Source organism: Pyricularia pennisetigena, assembly GCF_004337985.1.
Source record: "Pyricularia pennisetigena strain Br36 chromosome 7 map unlocalized Pyricularia_pennisetigena_Br36_Scf_7, whole genome shotgun sequence".
Taxonomy (NCBI): Eukaryota; Fungi; Ascomycota; class Sordariomycetes; order Magnaporthales; family Pyriculariaceae; genus Pyricularia; species Pyricularia pennisetigena.
This window is the reverse complement of record NW_021940919.1, coordinates 964,594-987,817: the sequence shown is the minus strand read 5'-3', so window position 1 is coordinate 987,817 and position 23,224 is coordinate 964,594. Positions and strand designations below refer to the sequence as shown.

Sequence of the window (23,224 nt, the reverse complement as noted above, 5' to 3'; positions counted from 1 at the left end):
TTTTTTGTTTGGAGCGTCGCGACTATTGAGCGTAAAACGTTAACGTTGGCCGGAACGTTAATGGTAAAAAGGGTTTAAAGGGTGGTTTTGTTGGAAAATATTATTTCGGCGATATTATTCGGTATATTTTAAAACAAAATATTAAACAGGAGCAATTAAAATATTACGATTAAAATATCGGGTAACCTGTTTTTAGGGTAAAATATAATGAGTTACAGCAATTAAGCGTTTGGATTGGGTAACGGGGGTTTTTTAATAATTGGGGTAAAATTATGATCGATTTTTGGGTAAATAATAAATTAGTTATTGCTAAACAATTTTAAATTAAATTTTATTTATATAATAATAAACGTATTTTTAAATAGTCCGTTATCCTGGGTATAATATGTGTAATATGTCCTATAGCCCGCATATTATTTGTTCTACTATAATTAATATGTGATATATTAATTATATCGTTTTTTTGGCGGTTACGTGGGCTTACGTAATCTTTTATGTAATTCTGTTTCCTGTTGGTCGGTGTTTTTTCTGGTCGAATATCGTTAGAAGGCGTGTGACCCCGCCTGGCCTCACTGGTACCGACCCATCTTGTCTGGTCGTAACATCTGAGGACATCTTGTCGCATTTCGCCGTTTATGGCGGTATTATTGATAATATACCTAATGCTGCGATATCGCTAATTATTATTTTATTAATATAACGATAATTTATGGTATTTTGCCGTTTATAGCGGGTATACACAAAATATTCGCATTATAATGGCAAAAAAAATAATATACCCATAATATGCAATTAAATATTCGAATAAAACAATAAATAAAAATTATAAAAATATATAGTATTTTGCGTTAAATTTATTGGAGTTTGTTGATTATTTGAATGCCGGCCGCGTCTTTACAGCCACTGTATTTAGAAAGATATTAAAATATTAAGTAAAATTTGTAATTCTTTATTATATTTAATTTTTGCTTTAAATAATGGTATGCAATATTAACTTTAGTTTAACTTACAGCTTTTATAGTTTAGTAAACCTAATACTGCAAAGTACATGCAATTATCGATTAAAATAGAAGTTTTATTAATATTTTTATATAAATTAACAATTTATTAAAATATTAAATGATTTACCCAAATATTGGTAAAATGAAAACATTTTTACTTAATACATTGTTTAATCAATTTGTTAATTAAATTTATATGAGTTCTTTTTTTATAAATTTTATTTAATTAAATAAAGCAAAAAATATAAAAAGGATACAAATTTAGCATTTTTATATATAAAAAAATAAAAAGGGCCGGTATTGTAAATCGGGTTTTACGTTAATGTTTATTCATATATATAATTCACTTTTTCAAACTTTGGTTTTATTAATGTTAAAATTGGTAAAAATGTAAAAGCATTTCGATTGTGAAATATATATAAAAATGGATATATTTTACCTATCCGCATATTTAACGGCTTATATAACTAAATATACGTACAAAAGTATAATATTATATTAAATATATTCATGCCACCCCCCACGTGCAGAAACCATAACATTCAGCTGCAAAACAAAAATAATATAAAATTAATTAAATCAAGGAAAAAAAATTGTCAAAATACATATTTAGCATTTCTTTTTATACAACAGTTTTTAAAACGGATATTATAAGTAGGATTGGGTTTGGACGTTTGTTTATATACGTATTCGAGTCTTTGAAATTTTGGTTTTATTATCGTCAAAACTGGTAAAAATATAAACGAGTTTCGATTGTAAATTATATATAAAAAAGTATATACTTTGCCTATCCGCTTATTTAACTGCTTATATAATCTGGTATATGCACCAAAATTTAGTATAACGACATTTAAATATATACGACCCTCCACGTGCAAAAATTATAAAATTTGGTCAAAAATTAAAAATAATATTAAAAGAAATCGAAAATCGAAAAAAAAATCGAAAAAACAGTACCGTTATAAACGGATTAAGGGCAGGTGGTATCGAATTCGGCCATTATAGCAAATAATAAAATAAATCGAATTGCTGCTAATAGCGGTATTAAACGCTATTTTCAACGATATTTTATTTTTTCAATATTATATATAGTTGTGGAATAATAAAGGAGTTTCGGTTAAAAAAAAGCCAAAAATACCGCCATAAACGGCGAAAATCGACAAATTGTCCTCAAACCTGAACCAAAACGTTTTTTGGATGGACCCACAGGTATATTGCAAAGCCGCAATTGAGCCACGAAGTGGAGCGAAGCGAACGGAGTGGATCAATTGTGGAGCTTTGGGCTTCAGGGATGAGCCCTGAGACTAATAATAAAGGAGTTTCGGTTAAAAAAAGGCCAAAAATACCGCCATAAACGGCAAAAATCGACAAATTGTCCTCAGACCTGAACCAAAACGTTCTTTGGATGGACCCACAGGTACATTGCAAAGCCGCAATTAAGCCACGAAGTGGAGCGAAGTGGATCAATTGTGGAGCTCTGGGCTTCAGGGATGAGCCCTGAGACTAGCGAAAATCGACAAGTTGTCCTCAGACTAGAACGAGCGCGATCGTTGGGTGGACCTGACCCACAGGTATAACCAACGCCGCATTAAGCCACGAAGTGGATGAATTGCGGAGCGTTCGTTCTAGGATGAGCCCTGAGACTATTGCTTTATTGGAAAATGGAAAATGAAAATCAGAAAACAGTAAATCCAAAAATGAAATATTGGTTGAGATATTTATAAAAGAACATGAAAGGTGAACGTGGCTGTACAGTTATTTTTGGGTGCCGAACAGGTGGTACGCACTGTTAAGCGTTGATTCTCACCCGCGGTCGCGGTATGTCGGGCCTGGCGCGCTAATTTCGCCTGGTTACTGCCCTAATAAACCTATCATCTTGAAGCCTATCTCGCATATTGACAGTTTCTCCCGGCACTGTTGACAGCGGACAAAGGATGCGTCACAGTCAGTGGATGGCTGGGGCACAAAAGCTGATCAGGGAATGTTCGTCCACGCAGCATAATCCTCTCCGCCTTCTTGTCTGCTTCTACTTTTCTATGGCTCTTTTTATTCTCCTTCTTTCCCCTGACTCGAGGTTGTGGCTTTCTTCTTAGCAGCTAAATATTAGGGTTAGTGGTGCTAAGGCGGATCGCGTTGTTTTTTTTTTTTTTGGTGGGGGGTTGGGAGGGTGAAACGAGGGCGGGGTTGCGTCTTTACTTACCTTCCAACCGATCCAACCGATTCTTATTCCATTTAGGATACCAGGGAAAAATTGTCAGATCACAAAAAATGTCGTCAGACCTCCAGCTCGACAACCCAGTATATATAAACACCATACATGGCTCACCGAGCTTCTTGCAACTGTTCTTCTTGGGGCAGGAATAAGGGCCTTGACTTGTCGAACAACTGTGGACCTGGTTACTACATGAGCCTGTAATTGTGCGATATGTTGGGTCGGCGTGAATTTGACCGACAAACAAACCGCTAGTAAAAAGCAAAAGGTCAAAATAAGTGTATTGCATTTTAATCACAAGGTGAAATTCAAAAATGATGGTAGGTAAAGCAAAGTAATGTCAATGAGGTTGGATTTATGTGTAGTAAAATCATGCTATAGTTGACAGCAGAGGAAGGAGAAGAAGGTGTTGCAATGTAACGGCTTTTATATATAGGCAATAAACAGGGAACTTGAGGAAGTTATTTAAAAGAACTTTGCCCCATTGCTAATCAATAGATTATGTGGTAGGTGCATGCGCAGTTAATGCGAGTTATTTAATAGATTGGTTATTATGATTCTTTTTGGATTTGTGGTCCGTATAAAGTAATAAGTTGCTATTAAAAGATTTGGTCGCGGCGTTGCATATAATTCGTATTAATTACTGCAGTAAATTTGTGGGTTTGGCTTTGCTGAATTAGAAGTATCGTTGGATCAGGCAGTCCTTTCGCATGGCCGGGTATTATCAAAAGGATTTTAGAAAGGCGAGGCTGCAATCTGAGGTGATACGATCAACCATATATTGGAGAACTTTAACATACTAGGTATTATTGACGAAGATTTAATTGAAAATAGAGGAATTTCAACGAATCACGCGCTCGAGACGCGTCTAAACCCAGTGTTAAGGGACGCTTTTACATAATCGCTGACTTAGCGTGGCTTGCGAGTCGAGTGGCGATTTTCAGGGAATGCCTGGGGGCCTAATCCTAACAAATGGCATAAATTTCATCAAATGATCACAGCTAGAGAGGTCCCACTAGCTACAGGCTCGGTGTTCATTATTCAATTCCCTTACTGGCTATCAATTTGTTCGTTAAACTATAATTAAATGAATATTAACGGTAGTTACTTTTGTAAAGTTCGGAGATGGTCGTTCATGCGACAAACGCCAAGGCAAATGTTAAAGACCTTCACACCGCCACCGAACAAATATATATTCAAAGTCAATTGTACCTAATATACCAACATTCTCCGATATACGCCTGGCCCAAGTAATCCTTACGCAAGGTTGTCACTTTTACATAACAATATCGGCTTCACTGAAACCTAATAGGGGAATATATATTGATACACAGTCGGCTTTGGCCGAAACGTTATAAATAAAACTAACAAAGGTTTTAAGTACCACGCTTTTAAATTACAAATGGTAGGGTGTATTATATAAGATTTTGAACCCGCGATCCAGAGTTTTGACCCTCTGTAAAAATGGCAAGGGTTAGCGACCTGCTGTTATGGCCGCAACCTGTCGTGACTCGGTGGCCAGCACAAATCCATGGACATGCAGCTTATTTCTTCAAGTGAATATATGACTTGACCAAACATAACCCATAACCAATGCATTATGCTATGATAACTAAAAGTGCGATCAATGTTATGGCCAGACATAGATTGAAAAAACTTGAATATATTAGGCCCTATCAACGAAGATTCTAGAATGAAAAGAACAGAGAACCTACATTCAACGAAGCGTTGGAAAAATATGTTTGACTCCGGGGTCAATGGGCCCCTTTGTCCGACCCCTGGCTCAACATGGCTATATAGACCTACCAGACGTCACGAAAACGATCCCAAAGAGACGAGGCTGCAATGTAGGGGGTAAAGCTAGGTGTAAAGAAAGTAGAAAGTCACGCAGTGTCAATCGCATCCGCGCGCCTAAGCGACGAAACAACACATAGGTGTTGCTTCCTGTCATGCTGAGGCTTGCGATCACATGGTTGACACGGTTGTACGGTTGTACACTTCAGAGCGGGGTAACCTAGAGGTTTTCTTTTTCTTTTTCTTTCTTTTTTTTTTTCGTCACGCCTTCGGACGTGTTTTGATGTTTTGATAGGTTGAACTTGTACGGAATTACTACAAGACCAGCCCATGGGGCAAATGCTTTCCAAATGCTGCGCTTGTTGTCCAAAAAACAGGTGCGATCGTTGTTACGGATTGGCGTGTCTGGGTGACTATCAACCGCGATGAGCTCCCCCTCACGTGATAATGCATTAGGGATGTTGGTGCTTATGGAAGGTCAAATCTTCCAAATTGAGTGTCAGATTCCTATTCCTATTCCTATCCCTATTTTTTTGGTCAGGTTGGGGTATGAGAGCATCTCATATTATCAAAAGGGGCAAAGACATGAAACGATTTGTCCCAGAGTAGTGTGCCATTGGCTGATTTTCAGGAGTTGTGACACTATCGTCCAACCAATCCGCCTGGATTAGTGGAAGCTCCCCAGCATTTTGTGCGATGGCTGATGATGATTTTTCAAGCAGTGGCCACAACCTTTTTTGGGTTTGGCGCCGGAAAATCCCAGTCACAAACAGTGCGGTCGGCATTGCGCCTGGTGACGACGACTTCATCCCCAACGTGGATCCGCACCCCGGATCCATCAGCGCCGTCGTCTATTGCCCCATAGTCGACCGCCAAAAATGCATATCGGCCAAAGATCGGAGCATACTTGTGCCCTGGATCAACGCGGCGCTCCTTCATGAGCGTGTTGAGCAGCTTGCCCTCTGGCCCCGAAGCAGCTCGGCCGAGGGAGTAGTCGACGTTGAGGGAGGAGCAGCGGCCGCAATTTGCCGTGAGAAGAAACCTGGCGTTGCGCTGCGTTGAGCCAGGCAGGGAAAGCTCGGCCCAAAAGTCCTCGGCGAAGGGGGCTTCTGCCGGATCGTCGACGACGATGTTGGGACGGAATTTGCTCATGATTGAGGGGGCTCGTTGTTGCTCTTGGATCGGGGCCAGGGGCGGATAAGAAAGTGACGAATTTGAGGTTATCAGGTAGGGTGCGCAGTCGGTAAATGTGAGCCAGGGCTGTCCCTTGCCATGCTTTTCCTTTTCCTGGGAGAGATGGGCTGGGAAAGACGGAAGGTAGGACGTCAAGGAGGACAACAGGGATGAGGATTGCTGTTGCTTCGGCTGCTCCTCAGGCGAGGACCCGGGTGCCAGGGTGCCGAGGACAGGGCGACGTCCGGAGCCGATGTGGACTAAAATCACGGGGAATCCAAAGCAGGCAGAGAAAAAGGCGTCATAAGGCTCTCCCATACGGAGAGCCTCGGCGGGACTGCCATGAAGATCAACCGAGATGGGCTCGAACGCCGTGGGATCCGGGACGAGTGGGACTGAGAGGGTTGTATCTTGCAGGGGATGATGGTCAATGAGCGGTGGATTTGGAATGTGATATCTCACGAGGATAGTGTCGCTGGAGAAAGAATTCGATGAAGACGTGGATAAAGAAACGATCTCCTGAGAGAAGAGGGCACATTGCGGAAAGGTTGATAACTGTAACTTGCGCAGCGACGAGTCCGGCTCGACTTTGAAGAGCATGTACGTCCTGTCATAGAGGATGCCCTGCGGCGTGAGCACAGCCGAGTCCAGAGAAATTGGACGAAGGGCCTTGATTGGGTAGACGTTGATGGCGGTGATCTTCATTTCTGTGCTTTTGATGAAAATTGTTTCGCCCGCGCTGGATTTTGTTTTCTCTGTCCTGATGAAGAGATGCTGTCGTCATGCCCCGGATTATTATGGGGGATGGGATCGGCGGAGGCGGGGTAGAATTGCCGGACATGATTCGTGGCGCAGGTGCCTGCGTAGGCTCCTCGTACGGCTGGCTTAGTGAGCCTCAACTGGACTATTCTAGGTACAGTCTACTGTCATTTATTTTTCCACAAAGTACCAAGAGTTATCCGCGAGTCGACCAACTTTCCAACGAAAAAGAAGTTGGTTGAATTCGTTATCCTAGTCCCCGATAAACGATGAGCTGTCAGTTGTGTGTTGTCTTTTCTTTGCAGGCGATGACAAAAAGAAGACAAATGAAGGCGAATAGCTCACAATGTGGGCAAAAGCTGTTACGGATGCTTTGATGGTGTTGGTACGCACTGGGGGGGTTTTTTTTTTTTTTATTGGCTAGAAGTGACATCGTTCCGCATCCGATGTCGGGGGTGTACCTAGCGAGTCGCCAGCCGTGAGATCAAACGTGGTTTACCGGAATTTAAGGGGAAAACAAAGCTCAAGATACCTCCCTACCCACGCCTGTGGCTTCAGTGTCCCGATGCGACGCGGAACCCCGCATTGTGCCGCCCCTGGCCCTCAAATCAGATTACGCTTTTGGCCCAAATCACAAAAATGGAAGGCCCTCATGCATAGCTGAGAAAACACAAGCTGCGAAGAAAACATATCTGTCACTGGTTGAGATGGTGGAGAGGCGGCTGGGCCGACCACACCGTTTGCTTTGTGACGTGGCATGTCGGCGACTGATGTCTAGCTAGACACTACCTAGACACGCCTCGACAGCACCAAGTTGCGGACCAGACTAAAACCTAGCTGTAGTAGATGCTGGGCACGAGAGCCAAAAGTTGAATTTTGTTTCAACCTACTTTTCGCCCGAGCCTGCGAAATTCCATATACGCATGGCATCATGCCTCCAAGATCTGCTATACGACTCTTACCTTCCCAGGCCTGACTCCCGTGCAGGCAAAAAAGGCATTCCACCAAGACTGGCTCGGGAGTGGCCTCCGATGTGCTATGCAGATCACCACGGTGAGATGCTGGATTCGGAACTTGCCACCCGATTTACTGCGTGTTACCGCAACCAAGGGCCTCCTGCATGATAGAGACCCTATCACGGTAGAGATTGACGCGCTTCTACAGAGAAAAGGGAGCCAGAGTGGCCTGATTACGTGCGTGGCTAGGTTGTTTGACCGCCAGATTGTGGTGATAGTCACGTACATGCGCAAGCCTCGAATGGCCGTCCAAACGGGCCGGAGCATTCTGTCAGGACGGCGGAGCCAAGTGGTTTTCAAAGAAAAGAAATAAATAAATAAAATTGGTGGGCTTGGGCGCGTTCTAACTGGCGACCGTGACATTCCTGCATGTCTGTTTGTCAAATCAAAATCGTCTTTTAGCCGCGGCATCATGCATTCGGCTCCCTGATAAGGCGGTGTCCATAAAACCGTGTCACTACGTGTGCGCAGGCAGCGCAGGGATCTGTGTTTGCACGCTCTAACGGGTCGCCCTACTCTTTATAACCTTGCGTACATCTATCTGCTTTTGACACCTTTTGGCTGCTTTTAGTTGGAACCTTTTGTCAAGGCGCCTGTTTAGGGATACCTTTTTTTCATCTCGTAACCGCCATCTTCAGCATACCGCAACTAAGATTACAGAAAACATCTCTGACGACGATAAACGACTTTTGTTCATCCGCAGACCTTTGACGGATCGAAGAATGGTTCGAAAACCGGACGAGGGGCTCCAGGATGCCTTGAAGCAGTATGTAAATGCTGTGTTGCAATCATCTGAAATGACCGACGAGCTGATAGAAACAAAATCTTCATAAGGCTTCGTTTGAGTGGCGACTACAGCGACATGACCATTATCTGTGGCGATGATTTGTACCATGCGCACAAGGCACTTTTGTGTCCGCGTTCAAAGTATTTTGAGCGAACTTTCAAAAGTGAAATGCAGGTAAGACTTCTTGTCAGCTCTGTGGTGATTCGTGAAAATACAGGGGCATTGACTATTTGCAATTGATCTTTTTGCAGGAAAGCCACAGTTCCCAGGTAGACCTATCAGGTCACAATCCGGAAGCAGTCAAACTGGTCATTGACTTTTTCTATTTGTCCGACTATAAACCTTCGCACGGCGACCAAGCACACGAATCTGAGATCAAAAGCGAGTCGCCAGCTACTGAAATTCCGGCGGAAGCAACAATAGAGTCTCAACAAATAACCGACGTGCCCGAGGATGTAAACTTGAATTTTGCTTCGGGGTCAAAGAAAAACAAGAAAAAGAAGTCAAAAACCAGAAATGGCAGTATCTTGGAGCTGATGGACGAGCGGGACAGAAATCCCGACTTGGAACCCTCCAACCTCGCAGAGTCCTTGCGAGAAAAAACATTCCTGCTTACCCACTGTTACGTATACGCCCTGGCCGAATACCTGCAAGTCAACGAGCTTAAAGTGCTGGCAGCCTCGAAATTCCGAGGCGAGGCCGAAAAGCATTGGAACCACCCCGACTTTTTCGAGGCAGTCCAAGAAGTCTACCGGACGTCAGTGCGCAACGACAGACTTCTGCGCGACATTGTAGTGGAGGTTATGAAAAAGCACGGCGATCTTCTGAATCGTTTCGAATACCAGGACGTCGTTAGTCAGCTTGACCTATCGTTCGAACTGCTCATGGCGGTTAAGACTGAAGGGTGGGGCTGAGGGCTTTTAGCGGGGCATGTTGCCGAAGATGCATAAAGGATCTGGCAAAGCTCACCGTCGCAAGATCTCCGGGATGGAAAGGACATATCCAACTCGAGCACTACGCAGGAAATAAGCTGTTATTCCCTGAGACGGTTCGACTCTGTAGCATGGTGGACCTCAATCACCTCAAAAGTGACCTCGTCTGGTTAGAAGACCGCTGGTCTCGCGCGAAAGGATACTGTTAAATCCTCATTCATTGTAAATATCGAGCAGGCTCTTGCTTGAAAGCACCTCTCCCCCTTTTAGTGCCTGCCGCTGTCCGGATCATCGACATCGAGATCGACTGCCTCGCCCAGGTTCGCCTCCGCCACCACCCAGTAGCCTCGAAATGAACCCTGTGGCTTCGGGTACCCGAGCTCGGCCGTGACGGAGGCCCATTCCTTCATCCTCCCGCCCTGGGGGGTCGCACCAAAAGAATTGCGCGCCAGATCACGGTATTAAATTAAAGGAAATTAGTGGCGGTCAATGTACCAGCTTAGATGTTCTTTCTGGGGCAGTTATGTTCATATCGAAACTTGTAAAAGTAACTTTGCAGCTTCAGTCATGTTATCTTAGTATCGTAATTTACCATCATTACAATAAGCGATGAATGAGGGGAACGAATAGACAAACACACATACCGACCCTAAGCAGGTACAGCGGTGGTGTATTTGAACCTATGGCTTTACCAAAGGTGATAAAACCCAAATCATTGAAGCAAAGAATATCGGCTGGCGGATTATGTATTAATTAAATGATGCGCGGACGTTTGTGTACCTGTGACTTGGTATTATGGATGTTGAAAAGTTAACGTGCCTTTATTTCGCTGTTACTGTAGTACCAGGCGACTTGAGTGAGTACGAAGTCCCTTCCATATTATAAACATCCTCTTTGAATGTACTGCCGCTAGATTTCATTCACGTCCTAAATGTTCCTGGACCCTGATCCAGCAGCCACCAACCCGAGCAGGAATTTATAGATACAAATTCAGCTATAATCCCACACGGAACTATAGAATTATATTGTAATATCTCATACCTTCCTTCCTTCCCACCTTTATAAAAAACCCAGGGGGCATATTCCCGGAAGTCTTCTTTGCTTTGCAATCGTTAAAAACGTCAAACGATACATCCACCCCCTGTACTTTCACAGTCACTGGTCCGATCGCTACGTCGACCATCTCGACAGGTGTTCTATCTGTTTTTAAAAGCGTCATAAAGCACTTTCCATGATTATTCCCCACAGGAGCAGGGTACTCAAACGATATTGTCGTGTTTGAGCTCATATTTTCCAAAAGAAAAAGTATTAAAAAATCGTGAAAATGTTCAGTTGCAGGAGATAGAGAGCGAGGGAGATACAGCCAGAGAGATGAGAAGGAATGGGAAATGCAGACAAAAGGTGCAGTTTTGTCGAGGTAAATCAAAAGTCTATCATGCGTTAAAACATGCGTTGAAATGTTGGTGAAGGAGGGCGGTTTGTTGGAATAGCTCGAAGACTCTTCGCTACCATTACACACCCTATTTGTCGGATGCACGAAGGTATCTCTCGCAGCGTAAAGACAGCGGATTAGTCACTGTCGCGGTGACGAACAATCTTTAATATAATTAACATTTTTCTTTTGTACTGAAATATTTTTGTCAACACTTGGTCCCCTTGTCTAATTTTAGTCACGCATAATTATAACCATTTATTCTCGCATATCCCTGCGCGTTATTGCGGGGTATAAGCAGTAGGTAGCGTTCAGTAAATTAAATTGCCGGATTGCATAGTACGTTTTGTCCGATAATAAGAAATGTCAAGTAATTTCCAATGGAACCACAAGAAGTAGAAAGGGAACATAAAACGAATATCCACGTAATCTGCGCAGCGCATAGACGAATCTACTGCAATTAAACTTAACTCTCCAAGCTGCAACCGCAGCTAGCATTAACCTGGATATTCTCTAATGCGCCGCTCAAAACAGCGGCCAATGTGAATTCATTACCATGGTCCATACCTTGCAGAAAGATGTTAAAGCTCCTTTTGTAGTTAAATTAGTTGGCTAAATATTGTTGCGAATTACTGTGGTTATTCTATGAATAAACCAGGCGCGGATGTTGATTTATTTATGCTTGTGTATGGGGCTGCTAGCCAAACTGGGTACGCATTTTTACATCACAGCTTTACGGCATTAGACTTACGCCATACTAGCATACTAACTAGTTTAGCTACATAATATTCACCATAAAGTATACGCTTTATTTGCCAGTAGAAGTATGTACGTGAGCATTATTTTCATATTCATTTAACACTTTATCATCCCTCCTGGTTGCCAACACCCTCACCAAGTACGTTTGTTATGAGCTTGTTATAATCGGCTGATGCAATGTTTGTAAATATTGCTCGTATGCTCTCGATTCTAGTGGCAAACTAGGCTAGATGGTTGAAAACGCGCGTGCATGCCAACTCTAGTTCGGAATCTTACGCGGCACGCCCTGGGAACAGGTAAAGCAAAGGAATGAGGATCACGAATGACACATGATTCTCGAATTCCGTACAAGGTATGAAAGTCTTTAAAGCCTTTGACTGGGGCGGTACAAAACTGGTTTAGCCAAAGGGCGTCACAAGGATGGAGTCGCTGGACTCCGTACCTGAAATGGGGCCGGACGAACCCAGTGGCAGATCCTTGAGTCATCGCATGTTGAGTCTCTGCGTCCAAGTTTAACGGGGGACATCCGCGAACCCAGTATCGCGTCAATGCTCAAACGTCCCATTACAGAGCAACAAAACAAAGCAAAAAAAAAAAAAAAAAACCAAACTATATCAGAAAGATCAGAAAGATCAAAAGAAAGGTAAGCCATGGACAAGATATTCGCCAAACCCACCGATCTGTGCTGCATCCAAGGCGCCATCGACACCGGCGAGGCGACGGGGACGGTCGAGTAGATTGAGGGCGTCGACACGTAAGTCGCGAGACCCTCCCCCTGAGAAGGCCAACGGCCACGTGCTGCTCTACTTTACGGACGCTTTTGGCTTCCACACCAAGAGCTTCCTGATGATGAATGCTTTTGCCAAGTGCGGTTACCTGACGCCGGGCGTGGATTATTTCCTTAGGGTAACTAGCTTGCCTAACTTGTTCCTCTGCAATTTTTCGTTTCATACTATTAACTCGGTGGAAGGCGACGGGCAGGATGGCGTATGAAAACACTCACAGTCGCCATTGGCCGACCCAAGCTTTGATTTCAACGCTCGGGTGAACAAGCACTTGGGTGCTTCTGACGAGGTCGGCAAGAAATGGATCCAGGACGTCAAGGCAAAATACGGCTCGAGCGAGAGCGTCAAGTTTGTTTGCGTGGGATACTGGTCAGCCCTAGATTCTTTTGTTGTTTCCCTTTTCTCTGTTTTTTTTTTTGTTCTTTGAAAAGACCCGGGTCGGCACACGGTTGCTAACAATCATCAGCTGGGGCGCTCCCGATTCGTTGCGAGGCAGCTGAATGCCGAGGGGATTGGCAAGGCCGGAACAGTCGCTCACCCTTCTTTTCTTAATGAGAGCGATGTTTTGGGAGTGAACGGTGAGTTGTATTGGGCGTGAAACCAGCGATATCCGAAAAGCATGTCTGCGAGGGAGACCGAGGCAGAAACTGACCAAATCAAACCCAACCATAGAACCCTTGTTTTTGTTGTTGCCGAGTACAGATGAACTTTTTGAGCCCAAGGAACGTAGCGAGACTATTCAGATCCTGTCTGAGGGCGGCAAGCAGTTCAACATGCAGATCTTTGCGAATGTGGGCCATGGGTTTGCAGTATGTATTTGCTCCAGGCTAGATGACCTTTCTTCGAGATGTGCTGACTGATATTCTCATAAAAGACACGGCCTAACCCCACTGACCCTTAACAGAGGTGAGCAAAGGAGCAAAGTTTCAGCAGTTTTGTAAATTGGTTCGACTTTTGGCTGTCGCCCAAGTAATCTTTGCCAAATCTCGGACAGCTAGAGAGGCAAGCAACCTTGGACTTGATCCACTGGGACAACTCCTGCAAGAACTTTCAGTGGACTCGGGTCTCTTCAAGTACATACCTGATGGGCATGTACTTGATATGAAGCGACCAATGGCAACAGGATATAACCTCTAGTAATCTTTATGTTGGAAGCTTATGATACCTTCAGGGATCCTACAGATGTTGCCAAGTTCCATTTTGGACCGGGCCGCAACGCTGTTTCCCACTGTATATCTGGTAGCAGAGTAAGCCCTTTTTTTCCTCTGGTTTTTTCCCCACCCTCTCAGGGTTGTGGCATCTTATGCAGCTGTATACAAACAAATATGAGCACATAAATGTTCGGAGTTCTTGGATAGGATGTGAAAACGGAACATTGTAACATGCATGCATCACCCTCGTAGATCTTGCCCTATTGTTTCGGCTAATGAACTGTTACTGCGAACACGAACCGAGTGGCGAAACAGAGAGATTCCCCAGCAGCCGATGCTGCCAAAGTTGATTAATAGTGCTCGATTCCGCTTCAAGCCCGGAGACCGTATCGTCTTGTAGAAAATCGAGTACGAGACATGTAACCAAGCTTTCGTATTTCTTTCTCGTTTGTTTGTGCATGCATATAACTTACTAGAATACTTAGTAAGATCAGCTTTCGGTAAAGCCAAAGAAAGATATTGGCTTGGACCATCTTCGATTTCTAGTAGTGAGTGGCCAACCATGACGAATCTGCACGCACCATGTATTCTCCCAGAGCTGTTTCAACGGGGGGCCAAGAATGGAAATTAAAAGAGCTCCTTGGTTGTGGTTCTGTCGATCGGCCAGACAGAAAAGAGGGGCGCTGAAATGCTGTGCAAAGCGAACAGGTAGGTGTGTGGACAAAAGACGACGCAGTAGGCGAGGATGGTTTTGACTGCTACCCAGGACAAATGACTCGACCCTCTGACATGGGGAGACTTGCCTTGCATTGTCAAACAAGCTTTGGATCCTATTAAGCGTTACAGTTGCTTGGATCATCATGCTTCGCCAAGGATGGTGGTTTAGACAAAGTAGACCGCACATGGGTAGGAGGAAATGTGAGGAATGGCGCTGCCAGAGCCCGACGTACATAAGCAAAGACTCACCGTCCGTAGCTGATCATAACGAAGAGAGATACTTGGCATCCAGCATTTGGATATTACCCAGGTTTTATCCGCGGCCTACTTTTTCTTCCACTGTCATTCATCTACACGCGGGACGTGGCTTTTTGATACCCTAAAAGATTGATCCCACATCATTAAATAATTACCTAGTCAACTTCTTGTCCTAAAACCATCTATCCTTGTACCTCTTGGCAATAATGCAAATCACAACGATTGCCACCGTCCTCTCCCTGGTCTTACCATCAGTCCTGGCTGGAGGGCAGGCCGGTGGGCACCTTGAGCGCCGCGCTTCAGGCGGGCTGGTCAGCGCCTTGACAATAACGGTCCGCGATGCCGACGTGTCTACCCTCGCGGAGCGCTCGCCGGTGAAGAACAATAGAGAAAGGAGCGGCAGAAAGAATAATGCCAAGGCAACGAACGGAAAAGCGGCAACGGCCAAGGCGAACGAGCCGCTCATCAAGGCCAACCCAGGGCAGTCCCAGGCCGAGCAGGACAAGATCACCGCCCAGCTTGACGCAGAAAACAACCCGCAGCCGCCGGCCCGTGCCGCAGAGATCCTTGGAGGGCGCCGGGGGAGCTAGTTGAATGCATTATATTTATCGAGCACCCTTTGAAGAGCGAGTGTGATTTTATATATATATATATATATATATATATCCATGAAGAGGAGGATTGTGGGAGTCTTTTGCTTTTTCTCACATGAGAATCACAGTAGAACCATTTCATTCATTTCGTGTCTGTCATAGCCATTCCGGCTTCGTTGTTCAAGCTCTATTAGTCGGTACTTTGATGCTAGAGCACTCTCTCGGATTAGGGTGGCCGTATGCAACTCTGGTGCGTAATATTGACCATGGATTCCGCGCTAGAAAAGCAATGATGCGCCAGCTGCTATGTCCTCGATCGATTTTCCCCAAATGAGATCTCAGGCGCCTCAAAGACTACCTCCCTGCTTTTTGATGTGAGCCAAAGGCGATCGGTGCAGTATAAAAATTGCTATAGATAATGTGTCCATCAAGCCTCTTTTATCAGCTCCCTAGCCCGCCTATCTTTTATGCCAATGCTGCGGCCGAGACCACCGTTTCAGTCACATGCACTGCAGAACAGGTCTTATGAGAGGCTTTGTTTATATGGATCTACCAAAGGAGCCACAAGAGGGTCAAGAACACATGCAGCACCAGCAAAGACGCCAGGCCGTAGTTGACCTGTTTCACTTGCTATATTATGTATCGAGATGAAGGTTAGTGAATGCACGTGGAATATGTTCGAGAAAGTAGAAACAAACAACGCAAATCTCATGTACGCGCCGGTATATGGCCGGAGTTATGCACCACTGGACATAATCCCGCGCCTCAACCCTCTTTTCCGGCATTAGCATGCGGAGGATTATCACCTCGGCGGCGTTCGTGTGCAGTAAAGCCTGCGCAAAGTCGTAGATGAGTATATCGTCCCTGCAAAAGCTGAATTCGTGTTTGCCGAGGCGGTTCGAACTGCTTCTTACAGCCGATATATCTTTAGAAAAAAGATTGCAAACCAAGAGCAGGTTGTCGTTGAGCAGACAAGGATCAATGCGTCCGTACCTCTAACTGTGCCCCTCTGCATGCCTTGGCAAGGCTCTAGTCGTAAGCGAAAATAGCCGTTGGTAAAGATGCCGACCTCCAAAAGGATCGCGACGGAGTCACTTGGGAAAAACTACCTTGACGAACTTTGAAATATGGATTTGGTTTTGGCGATTGACGAAGCGCTCAAGGTGTAGCTACTGAGACGGGTTGTTATTTAAGGTAGGGAAGAACCAGCTGACAGTAGTCTCCAGATGACCTAAGTGCCTAGACTTATATGGACACAATTTAAGAGCTCCATCAATTCCCACAAAACAATCTTTTTGTCACCCAGATCTGCCCGGAAACTTATGATATGCTGTGAATAAGCCCCGCAGTGATGATGTTGTTGCCAGCTAGATCTCGGAGCATTATTTCCCCATTCTATGCAACTATGTATGGAAGTGATGAAACTTTTCCCTTTTAGCAACAACAATATTCCATAAACTGCATATAAACTGATTTTCTGTCCCCGATGAACCACACCACCTAAAGCCCCCTGTCAACACCGCATCTATTAATAAACTAGGAAGTCAACATTGCTTTGGAAACATTTTAACAACGTTATAAAATCTTGTAAATCTTCAGACGAGTAGTGTGACCCTTGTTACTCTAAGACCTATTCATGTTTTTGATCCAAATAAGCGAAGCGGAACGAAGTGGATCGATTGTGGAGCTCTGGGCTTTAGGGGTGAGCCCTGAGACTAATCTCCTCTCAGAATAAGTATCTCCCCACAGTACATGGAGCGTTCGGTCCCCACTGCGAAGCAGGGGGGTCTAGTCTAAGAATTGAAACTAGGATGGACCCACAGGTACATTGCAAAGCCGCAATTGAGCCACGAAGTGGATCAATTGTTGAGCTCTGGGCTTTAGGGATGAGCCTTGAAACTACAAAAGTCTATGTATGGTTTTGAGTGATGCAGATTTTAGGGAACCCCTGTCTGAGCAGGGGGTCCGCAAAGCAAAACCCACAAGTAAATCATTTTGAAGTGGTCCACTGCCAGTCTTCGATCTTGTTGGGGTCACCCAAGTTGCACAACTCGCGCCCCACCAGTTAGTATTGTCCTGCTGGGATCTCCTTCGCGTACGTCCACCGCGTCTGCAATATCATGAAGCTGGCGCTCTTGTTACGCGGTGGGTTAATCATAGGGAAGGAGTTCGTAGTAGCGGATAGGCCGATGGGCTTCATGAGCATCTGCGCGCGGAACTTTGTTGTCATCCTGCACGTTTGGAGACCAAAAGAAAAACAAGGAGGTTCAGTTTGGACGTATATGACGAGCTAGACTATCTAGCATTCACTTCACTCCATTTTTTTAACTTACACAACGCTTTTCTGCACTGGGTACGCAAACACTTGTTAACCTTTTTGGCAGAGTTTGATTTTCGTTGCCACGAAACCACTTTTAACTTGTATTCTCCCATTTGCGCGGTAATAATTAGGTTCTCTGTTTTTATTCTCTAATTTTTCATTTTGGTCTTTTACAGTTATTGTCAGCTTTTTCATTTCTTTTTTTTGTGCTGTTGGCCGAGGCTTTTATTTATGTATATCAACCCGCCAGGAAATGGGATTGATTTAGGTAGGAATTGGATGGGGAAAAGTCCTAAAAGGTGTTGGCCTAATGTTACCACTGGGTGGGCCAAAAACATCAGCTGGCTAGCCAAAAGTGTTTTCTAGATAGTCCAGCCCAATATCAAAGCTCAACTCGAGTGTAGAGATGTGGTTTTCTCGGTATTCCTCAGTCTTGGGGTCGCCTCCGTCCATCGAGAAAAGGGTGGCTTTTTTGATGAAACCGCCCTCGGTGCTCATGCGAAGGGCGTTCGGGCCTCTTGGTCCCAGATTTCTGTATTTTAGAGTGAACCTTTAATGCCTATGGCCATGTTAGATAGTGCCTATTAGAAACCGATGTCCTGAAGCGAGTTCTAACGATATAGAAACATGGCGAACAAAAGAAGTGAGTTCACCCAGGCAAAAGACAGACAAGACCATTCCCGAGGCACAAATAACTTCGACACGGCTTCAATAGATAGAAAGAGTTTTGGGTCGGGACCGGCAGTCGCAATTAAGGAGATTGAGATCCTGCGGCTCTCGCCTGACTGCAGGCTGGTCCCCAGCGGGAGGCTGAGGCTGACGACGCTGGCTCGTTTCTTCATACGGCCTGTCTGTCGCAGCCTACACATCAGCTGGCGGGGGGACTTGTTGCCAATAATGTTTTGCTGTTATACAAGCGACCCAGCCGTATTTCATGGTCTAATTGCGGTTTCAATAAACAAACAAATAAAGAAACAAAGAAGGAGAAAAGGAATTAAAACATACACCGCATAGAGTCTCTCGCCCATTGGAAAAAAAGAAGGAAAAAGAACAAAAAAGACACATGCCCTCCAACTTCCTCGAATTTTAATTAGCCGCTGGCCTTTCTCTGCTTCTGCTGTTTTCTAGAATAAGCAGGATGGTTATAAACCTCGTTAAAATCGTAATGTGGAAGTTCGTCGAATTCGCACTTCAGCAAATCCCTAGCCAAAAGCACTGCCTCTTTTTGCGCCTGTTCCGCATCAATACGGACGCCGTTTTTATTCCCCTCCCAGGTAATGCTATGGACTTTAGCCCCATTTTTGGGGTCTGGATTGTGTAAATGAAGGATGTAAATGTCATGGCCGGTCCAACTCCGCACAAAATGAACAGAGATAATAGAATTGTCGTCTTTGTCGGGATTTTCAACCAGCACGTCCCATTGTCCGTCCATATCGACGGTTTCGTACCCGGTTATAAGCTTTTCAAAGTCTTTTTCGTTGATACCGATACCCCATGGCACCGTTAGTCGCTCCTTAATCGGTTTAATGTCGCGCGTTTTATTGCTTGGGTATTTGGCCATGATGAGGAATTGCGCAGTTAAAGCCTGCGACCGGTTGACTGATAAAATGGTTCCGAGAAGCTAAAAAAATAAATAATAAGCGTAAAAAGTTGGGTTTTGTCAAACGCTGGAGGTTAAATATATATCTTGCCGTCTCTTTAAATTACGCGTCTTATCCGGCGCTCAACGAAAACCTGCGTCGTTATCATTTGAAGTCTGGGTTTCAAAAGAGTTTGTAAAAATTATCTGAGTTTTGGCGGTGGGGTAGGGGTTTTAAATATTTCATGTCGCTGTTATATATGGGGGCTGTGCGTTGTGGGCCTTCCTCTCAAAGCGTTACGCGATAGTCTCAGGGCTCATCCCTGAAGCCCAGAGCTCCACAATTAATCCACTTCGTTCGCTTCGCTCCACTTCGTGGTTTAATTACGGTTTTGCAATGTATTTGTGGGTCCATCCAAAAAACGTTCTGTTTTAAAGCTGAGGACAATTTGTCGATTTTCGCCGTTTATAGCGGTGTTTTCTAGTCTTAGTGCTCAGACTAGACCCCCCTGCTCCGCAGTGGGGACCGAGCGCTCCATATACCTTTCAGCCACATGGCTTTTCGACCAATTACATTGGCCGAAAAAATCGCGCTCGTTTTAGTTTGAGGATATTTTGTCGCATTTCGCCGTTTATGGCGGTACTACCAACGATAATTTGTCGCATTTCGCCGTTTATAACGGTATTATTAATAATATACCTAAAATTGCGATATCGCTGATAATTATTTTATTAATATTAGGATAATTTGTAGTATTTTACCGTTTATAGCGGGTATATATAATATATTCGCATTATAATAGCAAAAAGAAATGGTGTAATTATAATAAATAATTAAATATTTGAATAAAAAAACAAATATAAATTATAAATATATATAGTAATTTGCGTTAAATTAATTGGAATTTATTGATTATTTGAAGGCCGGCCGCGTTTTAATAGCTACTGTATATGGAAAGATATTAAAATATTAAATAAAATTTGTAATTTTTCATTATATTTAATTTTTATTTTATATAATGGTATATAATAGTAGCTTTAATTAAATTTACAGTTTTTAAAGCTTAGTAAACCTAACATTGCAAAGTGCATGCAATTATCGATTAAAATAAAAGTTTTATTAATATTTTTATATAAATTAACAATTTGTTAGAAAATTAAATAATTTACGCAAATATTAGTAAAATGAAAATATTTTTGATTGATACATACTTTTATAAATTTGTTAATAAATTTTAAATAAGTTTTTTTTAAGGAATTTTATTCAATTAAATAAAGCAAAAAAATAAGAATAATACAAATCTAGCATTTTTTATTATAAAAAAATAAAAAGGGCCGGTATTGTAAATTGGGTTTCAAGTTAACGTTTATTTATATATATAATCCACTTTTACAAATTTTGGTTTTATTAATGTTAAAATTGGTAAAAATATAAAAAGATTTCGATTGCAAAATATATATAAAATTGGATACACTTTACCTATCCGCATATTTAACGGTTAAAATAATTAGATAAACGTACAAAAGTGTAGTATTATATTAAATATATATATGCCACCCCCCACGTGCAAAAACCACAAAATTTGGCTGCAAAACAAAAATAATATAAGATTAATTAAATAAAGCAAAAAGATTTATAAAATTTACATTTAGCATTTTTTTTTATTAAACATTTTTTAAAACCGAAATTATAGGCAGGATTGGATTTGGACGTTTATTTATATACGTAGTCGGACTTTTGAAGTTTTGGTTTTATTATCGTTACAATTGGTAAAAATATAAACGAGTTTCGATTGTAAATTATATACAAAAAAGTATATACTTTATCTATCCGCCTATTTAACTGCTTATATAATCCAATATATGCACCAAAATTTAGTATAACGATATATAAACATAAACGACCTTCCACGTGCAAAAATTATAAAATTTGGTCAAAAATTAAAAATAATATTAAAAGAAATCGAAAATCGAAAAAAAAATCGAAAAAACAGTACCGCCATGAACGGATTAAGGGCAGGTGGTATCGAATTCGGCCATTATAGCAAATAATAAAATAAATCGAATTGCTGCTAATAGCGGTATTAAACGCTATTTTTAACGATAATTTATTTTTTTAATATTATGCGTGGTTGTGGAATAATAAAGGAGTTTCGGTTAAAAAAAGGCCAAAAATACCGCCATGAACGGCGAAAATCGACAAATTGTCCTCAGACCTGAACCAGAGCGTTCTTTGGATGGACCCACAGATACATTGCAAAGCCGCAATTGAGCCACGAAGTGGAGCGAAGTGGATCAATTGTGGAGCTCTGGGCTTCAGGGATAAGCCCTGAGACTAGGTGTTTTCGTCAATTCGGCGACCAACACTCCGTTATGAAACAATAAATAAAAATCGCAAAAATAAGCGGTTTGCAAATTAAAAATAATATTTAGTACCGCTATTAAGAACGGTTTCATTTAGTCCCAGGGCTTATCCCTGAACCCCAGAGCTCCACAATTGATCCACTTCGTGGTTCAATTGCGGCTTTGCAATGTACCTGTGGGTCCATCTAAAAAACGTTTTGGTTTAGGTTTAAGGACAATTTGTCGATTGTCGCCGTTTATAACGGTATTTTTGGCCTTTTTTCGACCGATATTCCTTTATTATTCCACGACCACGCAAAATTTTAAAAAAAGAAAATATCGTTGAAAATAGCGTTTAATACCGTTATTAGCAGCGATTTGATTTATTTTTTTATCTGTTATAACGGTCGAATTAAATACCACCTGCCCTTAATCCGTTTATAGCGGTACTGTTTCTTCGTTTTTTTTTTAATATTATTTTAATTTTTAACCAAATTTTATAGTTTTGGCACGGGGAGTGTCGTAAATATATATAAATATATATATATGTATATATGCCGTAATACAAGATTTTGGTATATATACTGTATTATATAAGCAGTTCAATAAGCGGATGGGCAAAATATATACTTTTTTATATATAATTTACACTCGAAACTCGTTTATATTTTTACTAAACTTGACGATAATAAAACCGACGCTTTAGAGATTCGATTACGTAGGTAAGCAAACGTCTAAATCCAATCCAATTTATAATATCGGCTTTAAAAGCTGTTTAATAAGAAAAAATGCTAAATGTGTATTTTATAAATTCTTTTGCTTTATTTAATTAATTTTATATTATTTTGATTTTGCAGCCAGATTTTATGGTTTTTGCACGTAGGGGGTGGTATACATATATTTAGTATAATAATACAATTTGGTACGTATATCCGGTTATATAAGCCGTTAAATGTGCGGATAGGTAAGGTATATTTAATTTTGTGTATATTTTACAAACGAAATGCTTTTACATTTTTATCAATTTTAACATAGATAAAACCAAAATTTGAAGAAGTGAATTACGTATTTAAACGAACGTTAACGTAGAATTCGACTTTTAATACCAGCCTTTTATTCTTTTTTATAAAAAGAAATGCTAAATTTGTATTATGTTTCTATTTTTTGCTTTATTTAATTAAATAAAGTTTATAAAAAAAATTGAATCACATTTATTTCTGAATTTATAAGAAAATGGATACATTAAAGCTCTTTTCAATTTTACCATTATTTGCGTAGATTATTCAGTTTTTTAACAAATTGTTAGTTAATATGAAAATATTAATAAAACTTTTGTTTTAATCGATAATTGCATGCACCTTGCAATATAAGGTCTGCTAGGCTACAAATATTGTACCTTATTTTAAAATCAATATTATACACCACTATTTGAAATAAGAATTAAATATAATGAAAAATTACACATTTTACTCAATATTTAAATATCTTTCCAAATACAGTGGCTAATAGTCTCAGGGCTCATCCCTGAAGCCCAAAGCTCCACAATTAATCCACTCCGTTCTCTTCGCTCCACTTCGTAGCTTAATTACGGCTTTGCAATGTACCTGTGGGTC

The 23,224-nt window shown here is 42.0% G+C and overlaps 7 protein-coding genes across 7 annotated transcripts; 3 read left to right on the top strand and 4 right to left on the bottom strand.

Moving 5' to 3' along the window:
• Nucleotides 1-5,721: 5,721 nt before the first annotated feature.
• On the bottom strand, nt 5,722-6,885 carry PpBr36_09906 (uncharacterized protein; the record flags this gene model as incomplete). Its single annotated transcript, XM_029897024.1, has 1 exon — nt 5,722-6,885. One exon carries the CDS (start codon nt 6,883-6,885, stop codon nt 5,722-5,724), a length of 1,164 nt encoding a protein of 387 aa, XP_029745319.1.
• A 1,792-nt stretch (nt 6,886-8,677) lies between these two features.
• On the top strand, nt 8,678-9,656 carry PpBr36_09905 (uncharacterized protein; the record flags this gene model as incomplete). The annotated part of the gene is made up of 3 exons (XM_029897023.1): nt 8,678-8,721; nt 8,790-8,916; nt 8,994-9,656. 3 exons carry the CDS (start codon nt 8,678-8,680, stop codon nt 9,654-9,656), a joined length of 834 nt encoding a protein of 277 aa, XP_029745318.1.
• Nucleotides 9,657-10,686: 1,030 nt separating this feature from the next.
• On the bottom strand, nt 10,687-10,893 carry PpBr36_09904 (uncharacterized protein; the record flags this gene model as incomplete). The annotated part of the gene is made up of 1 exon (XM_029897022.1): nt 10,687-10,893. One exon carries the CDS (start codon nt 10,891-10,893, stop codon nt 10,687-10,689), a length of 207 nt encoding a protein of 68 aa, XP_029745317.1.
• A 1,590-nt stretch (nt 10,894-12,483) lies between these two features.
• Nucleotides 12,484-13,623, top strand: PpBr36_09903 (uncharacterized protein; the record flags this gene model as incomplete). Its single annotated transcript, XM_029897021.1, has 5 exons — nt 12,484-12,771; nt 12,871-13,008; nt 13,117-13,228; nt 13,323-13,459; nt 13,567-13,623. Coding segments are annotated over 5 exons (732 nt in total), but the record flags the coding sequence as incomplete, so codon positions are not given.
• Nucleotides 13,624-14,982: 1,359 nt separating this feature from the next.
• PpBr36_09902 (uncharacterized protein) lies at nt 14,983-15,366 on the top strand (the record flags this gene model as incomplete). Its single annotated transcript, XM_029897020.1, has 1 exon — nt 14,983-15,366. One exon carries the CDS (start codon nt 14,983-14,985, stop codon nt 15,364-15,366), a length of 384 nt encoding a protein of 127 aa, XP_029745018.1.
• A 2,068-nt stretch (nt 15,367-17,434) lies between these two features.
• PpBr36_09900 (uncharacterized protein) lies at nt 17,435-17,575 on the bottom strand (the record flags this gene model as incomplete). Its single annotated transcript, XM_029897019.1, has 1 exon — nt 17,435-17,575. The coding sequence occupies one exon, from the start codon at nt 17,573-17,575 to the stop codon at nt 17,435-17,437; it is 141 nt and encodes a 46-aa protein (XP_029745313.1).
• Nucleotides 17,576-18,779: 1,204 nt separating this feature from the next.
• PpBr36_09899 (uncharacterized protein) lies at nt 18,780-19,250 on the bottom strand (the record flags this gene model as incomplete). The annotated part of the gene is made up of 1 exon (XM_029897018.1): nt 18,780-19,250. The coding sequence occupies one exon, from the start codon at nt 19,248-19,250 to the stop codon at nt 18,780-18,782; it is 471 nt and encodes a 156-aa protein (XP_029745400.1).
• Nucleotides 19,251-23,224: the final 3,974 nt, after the last annotated feature.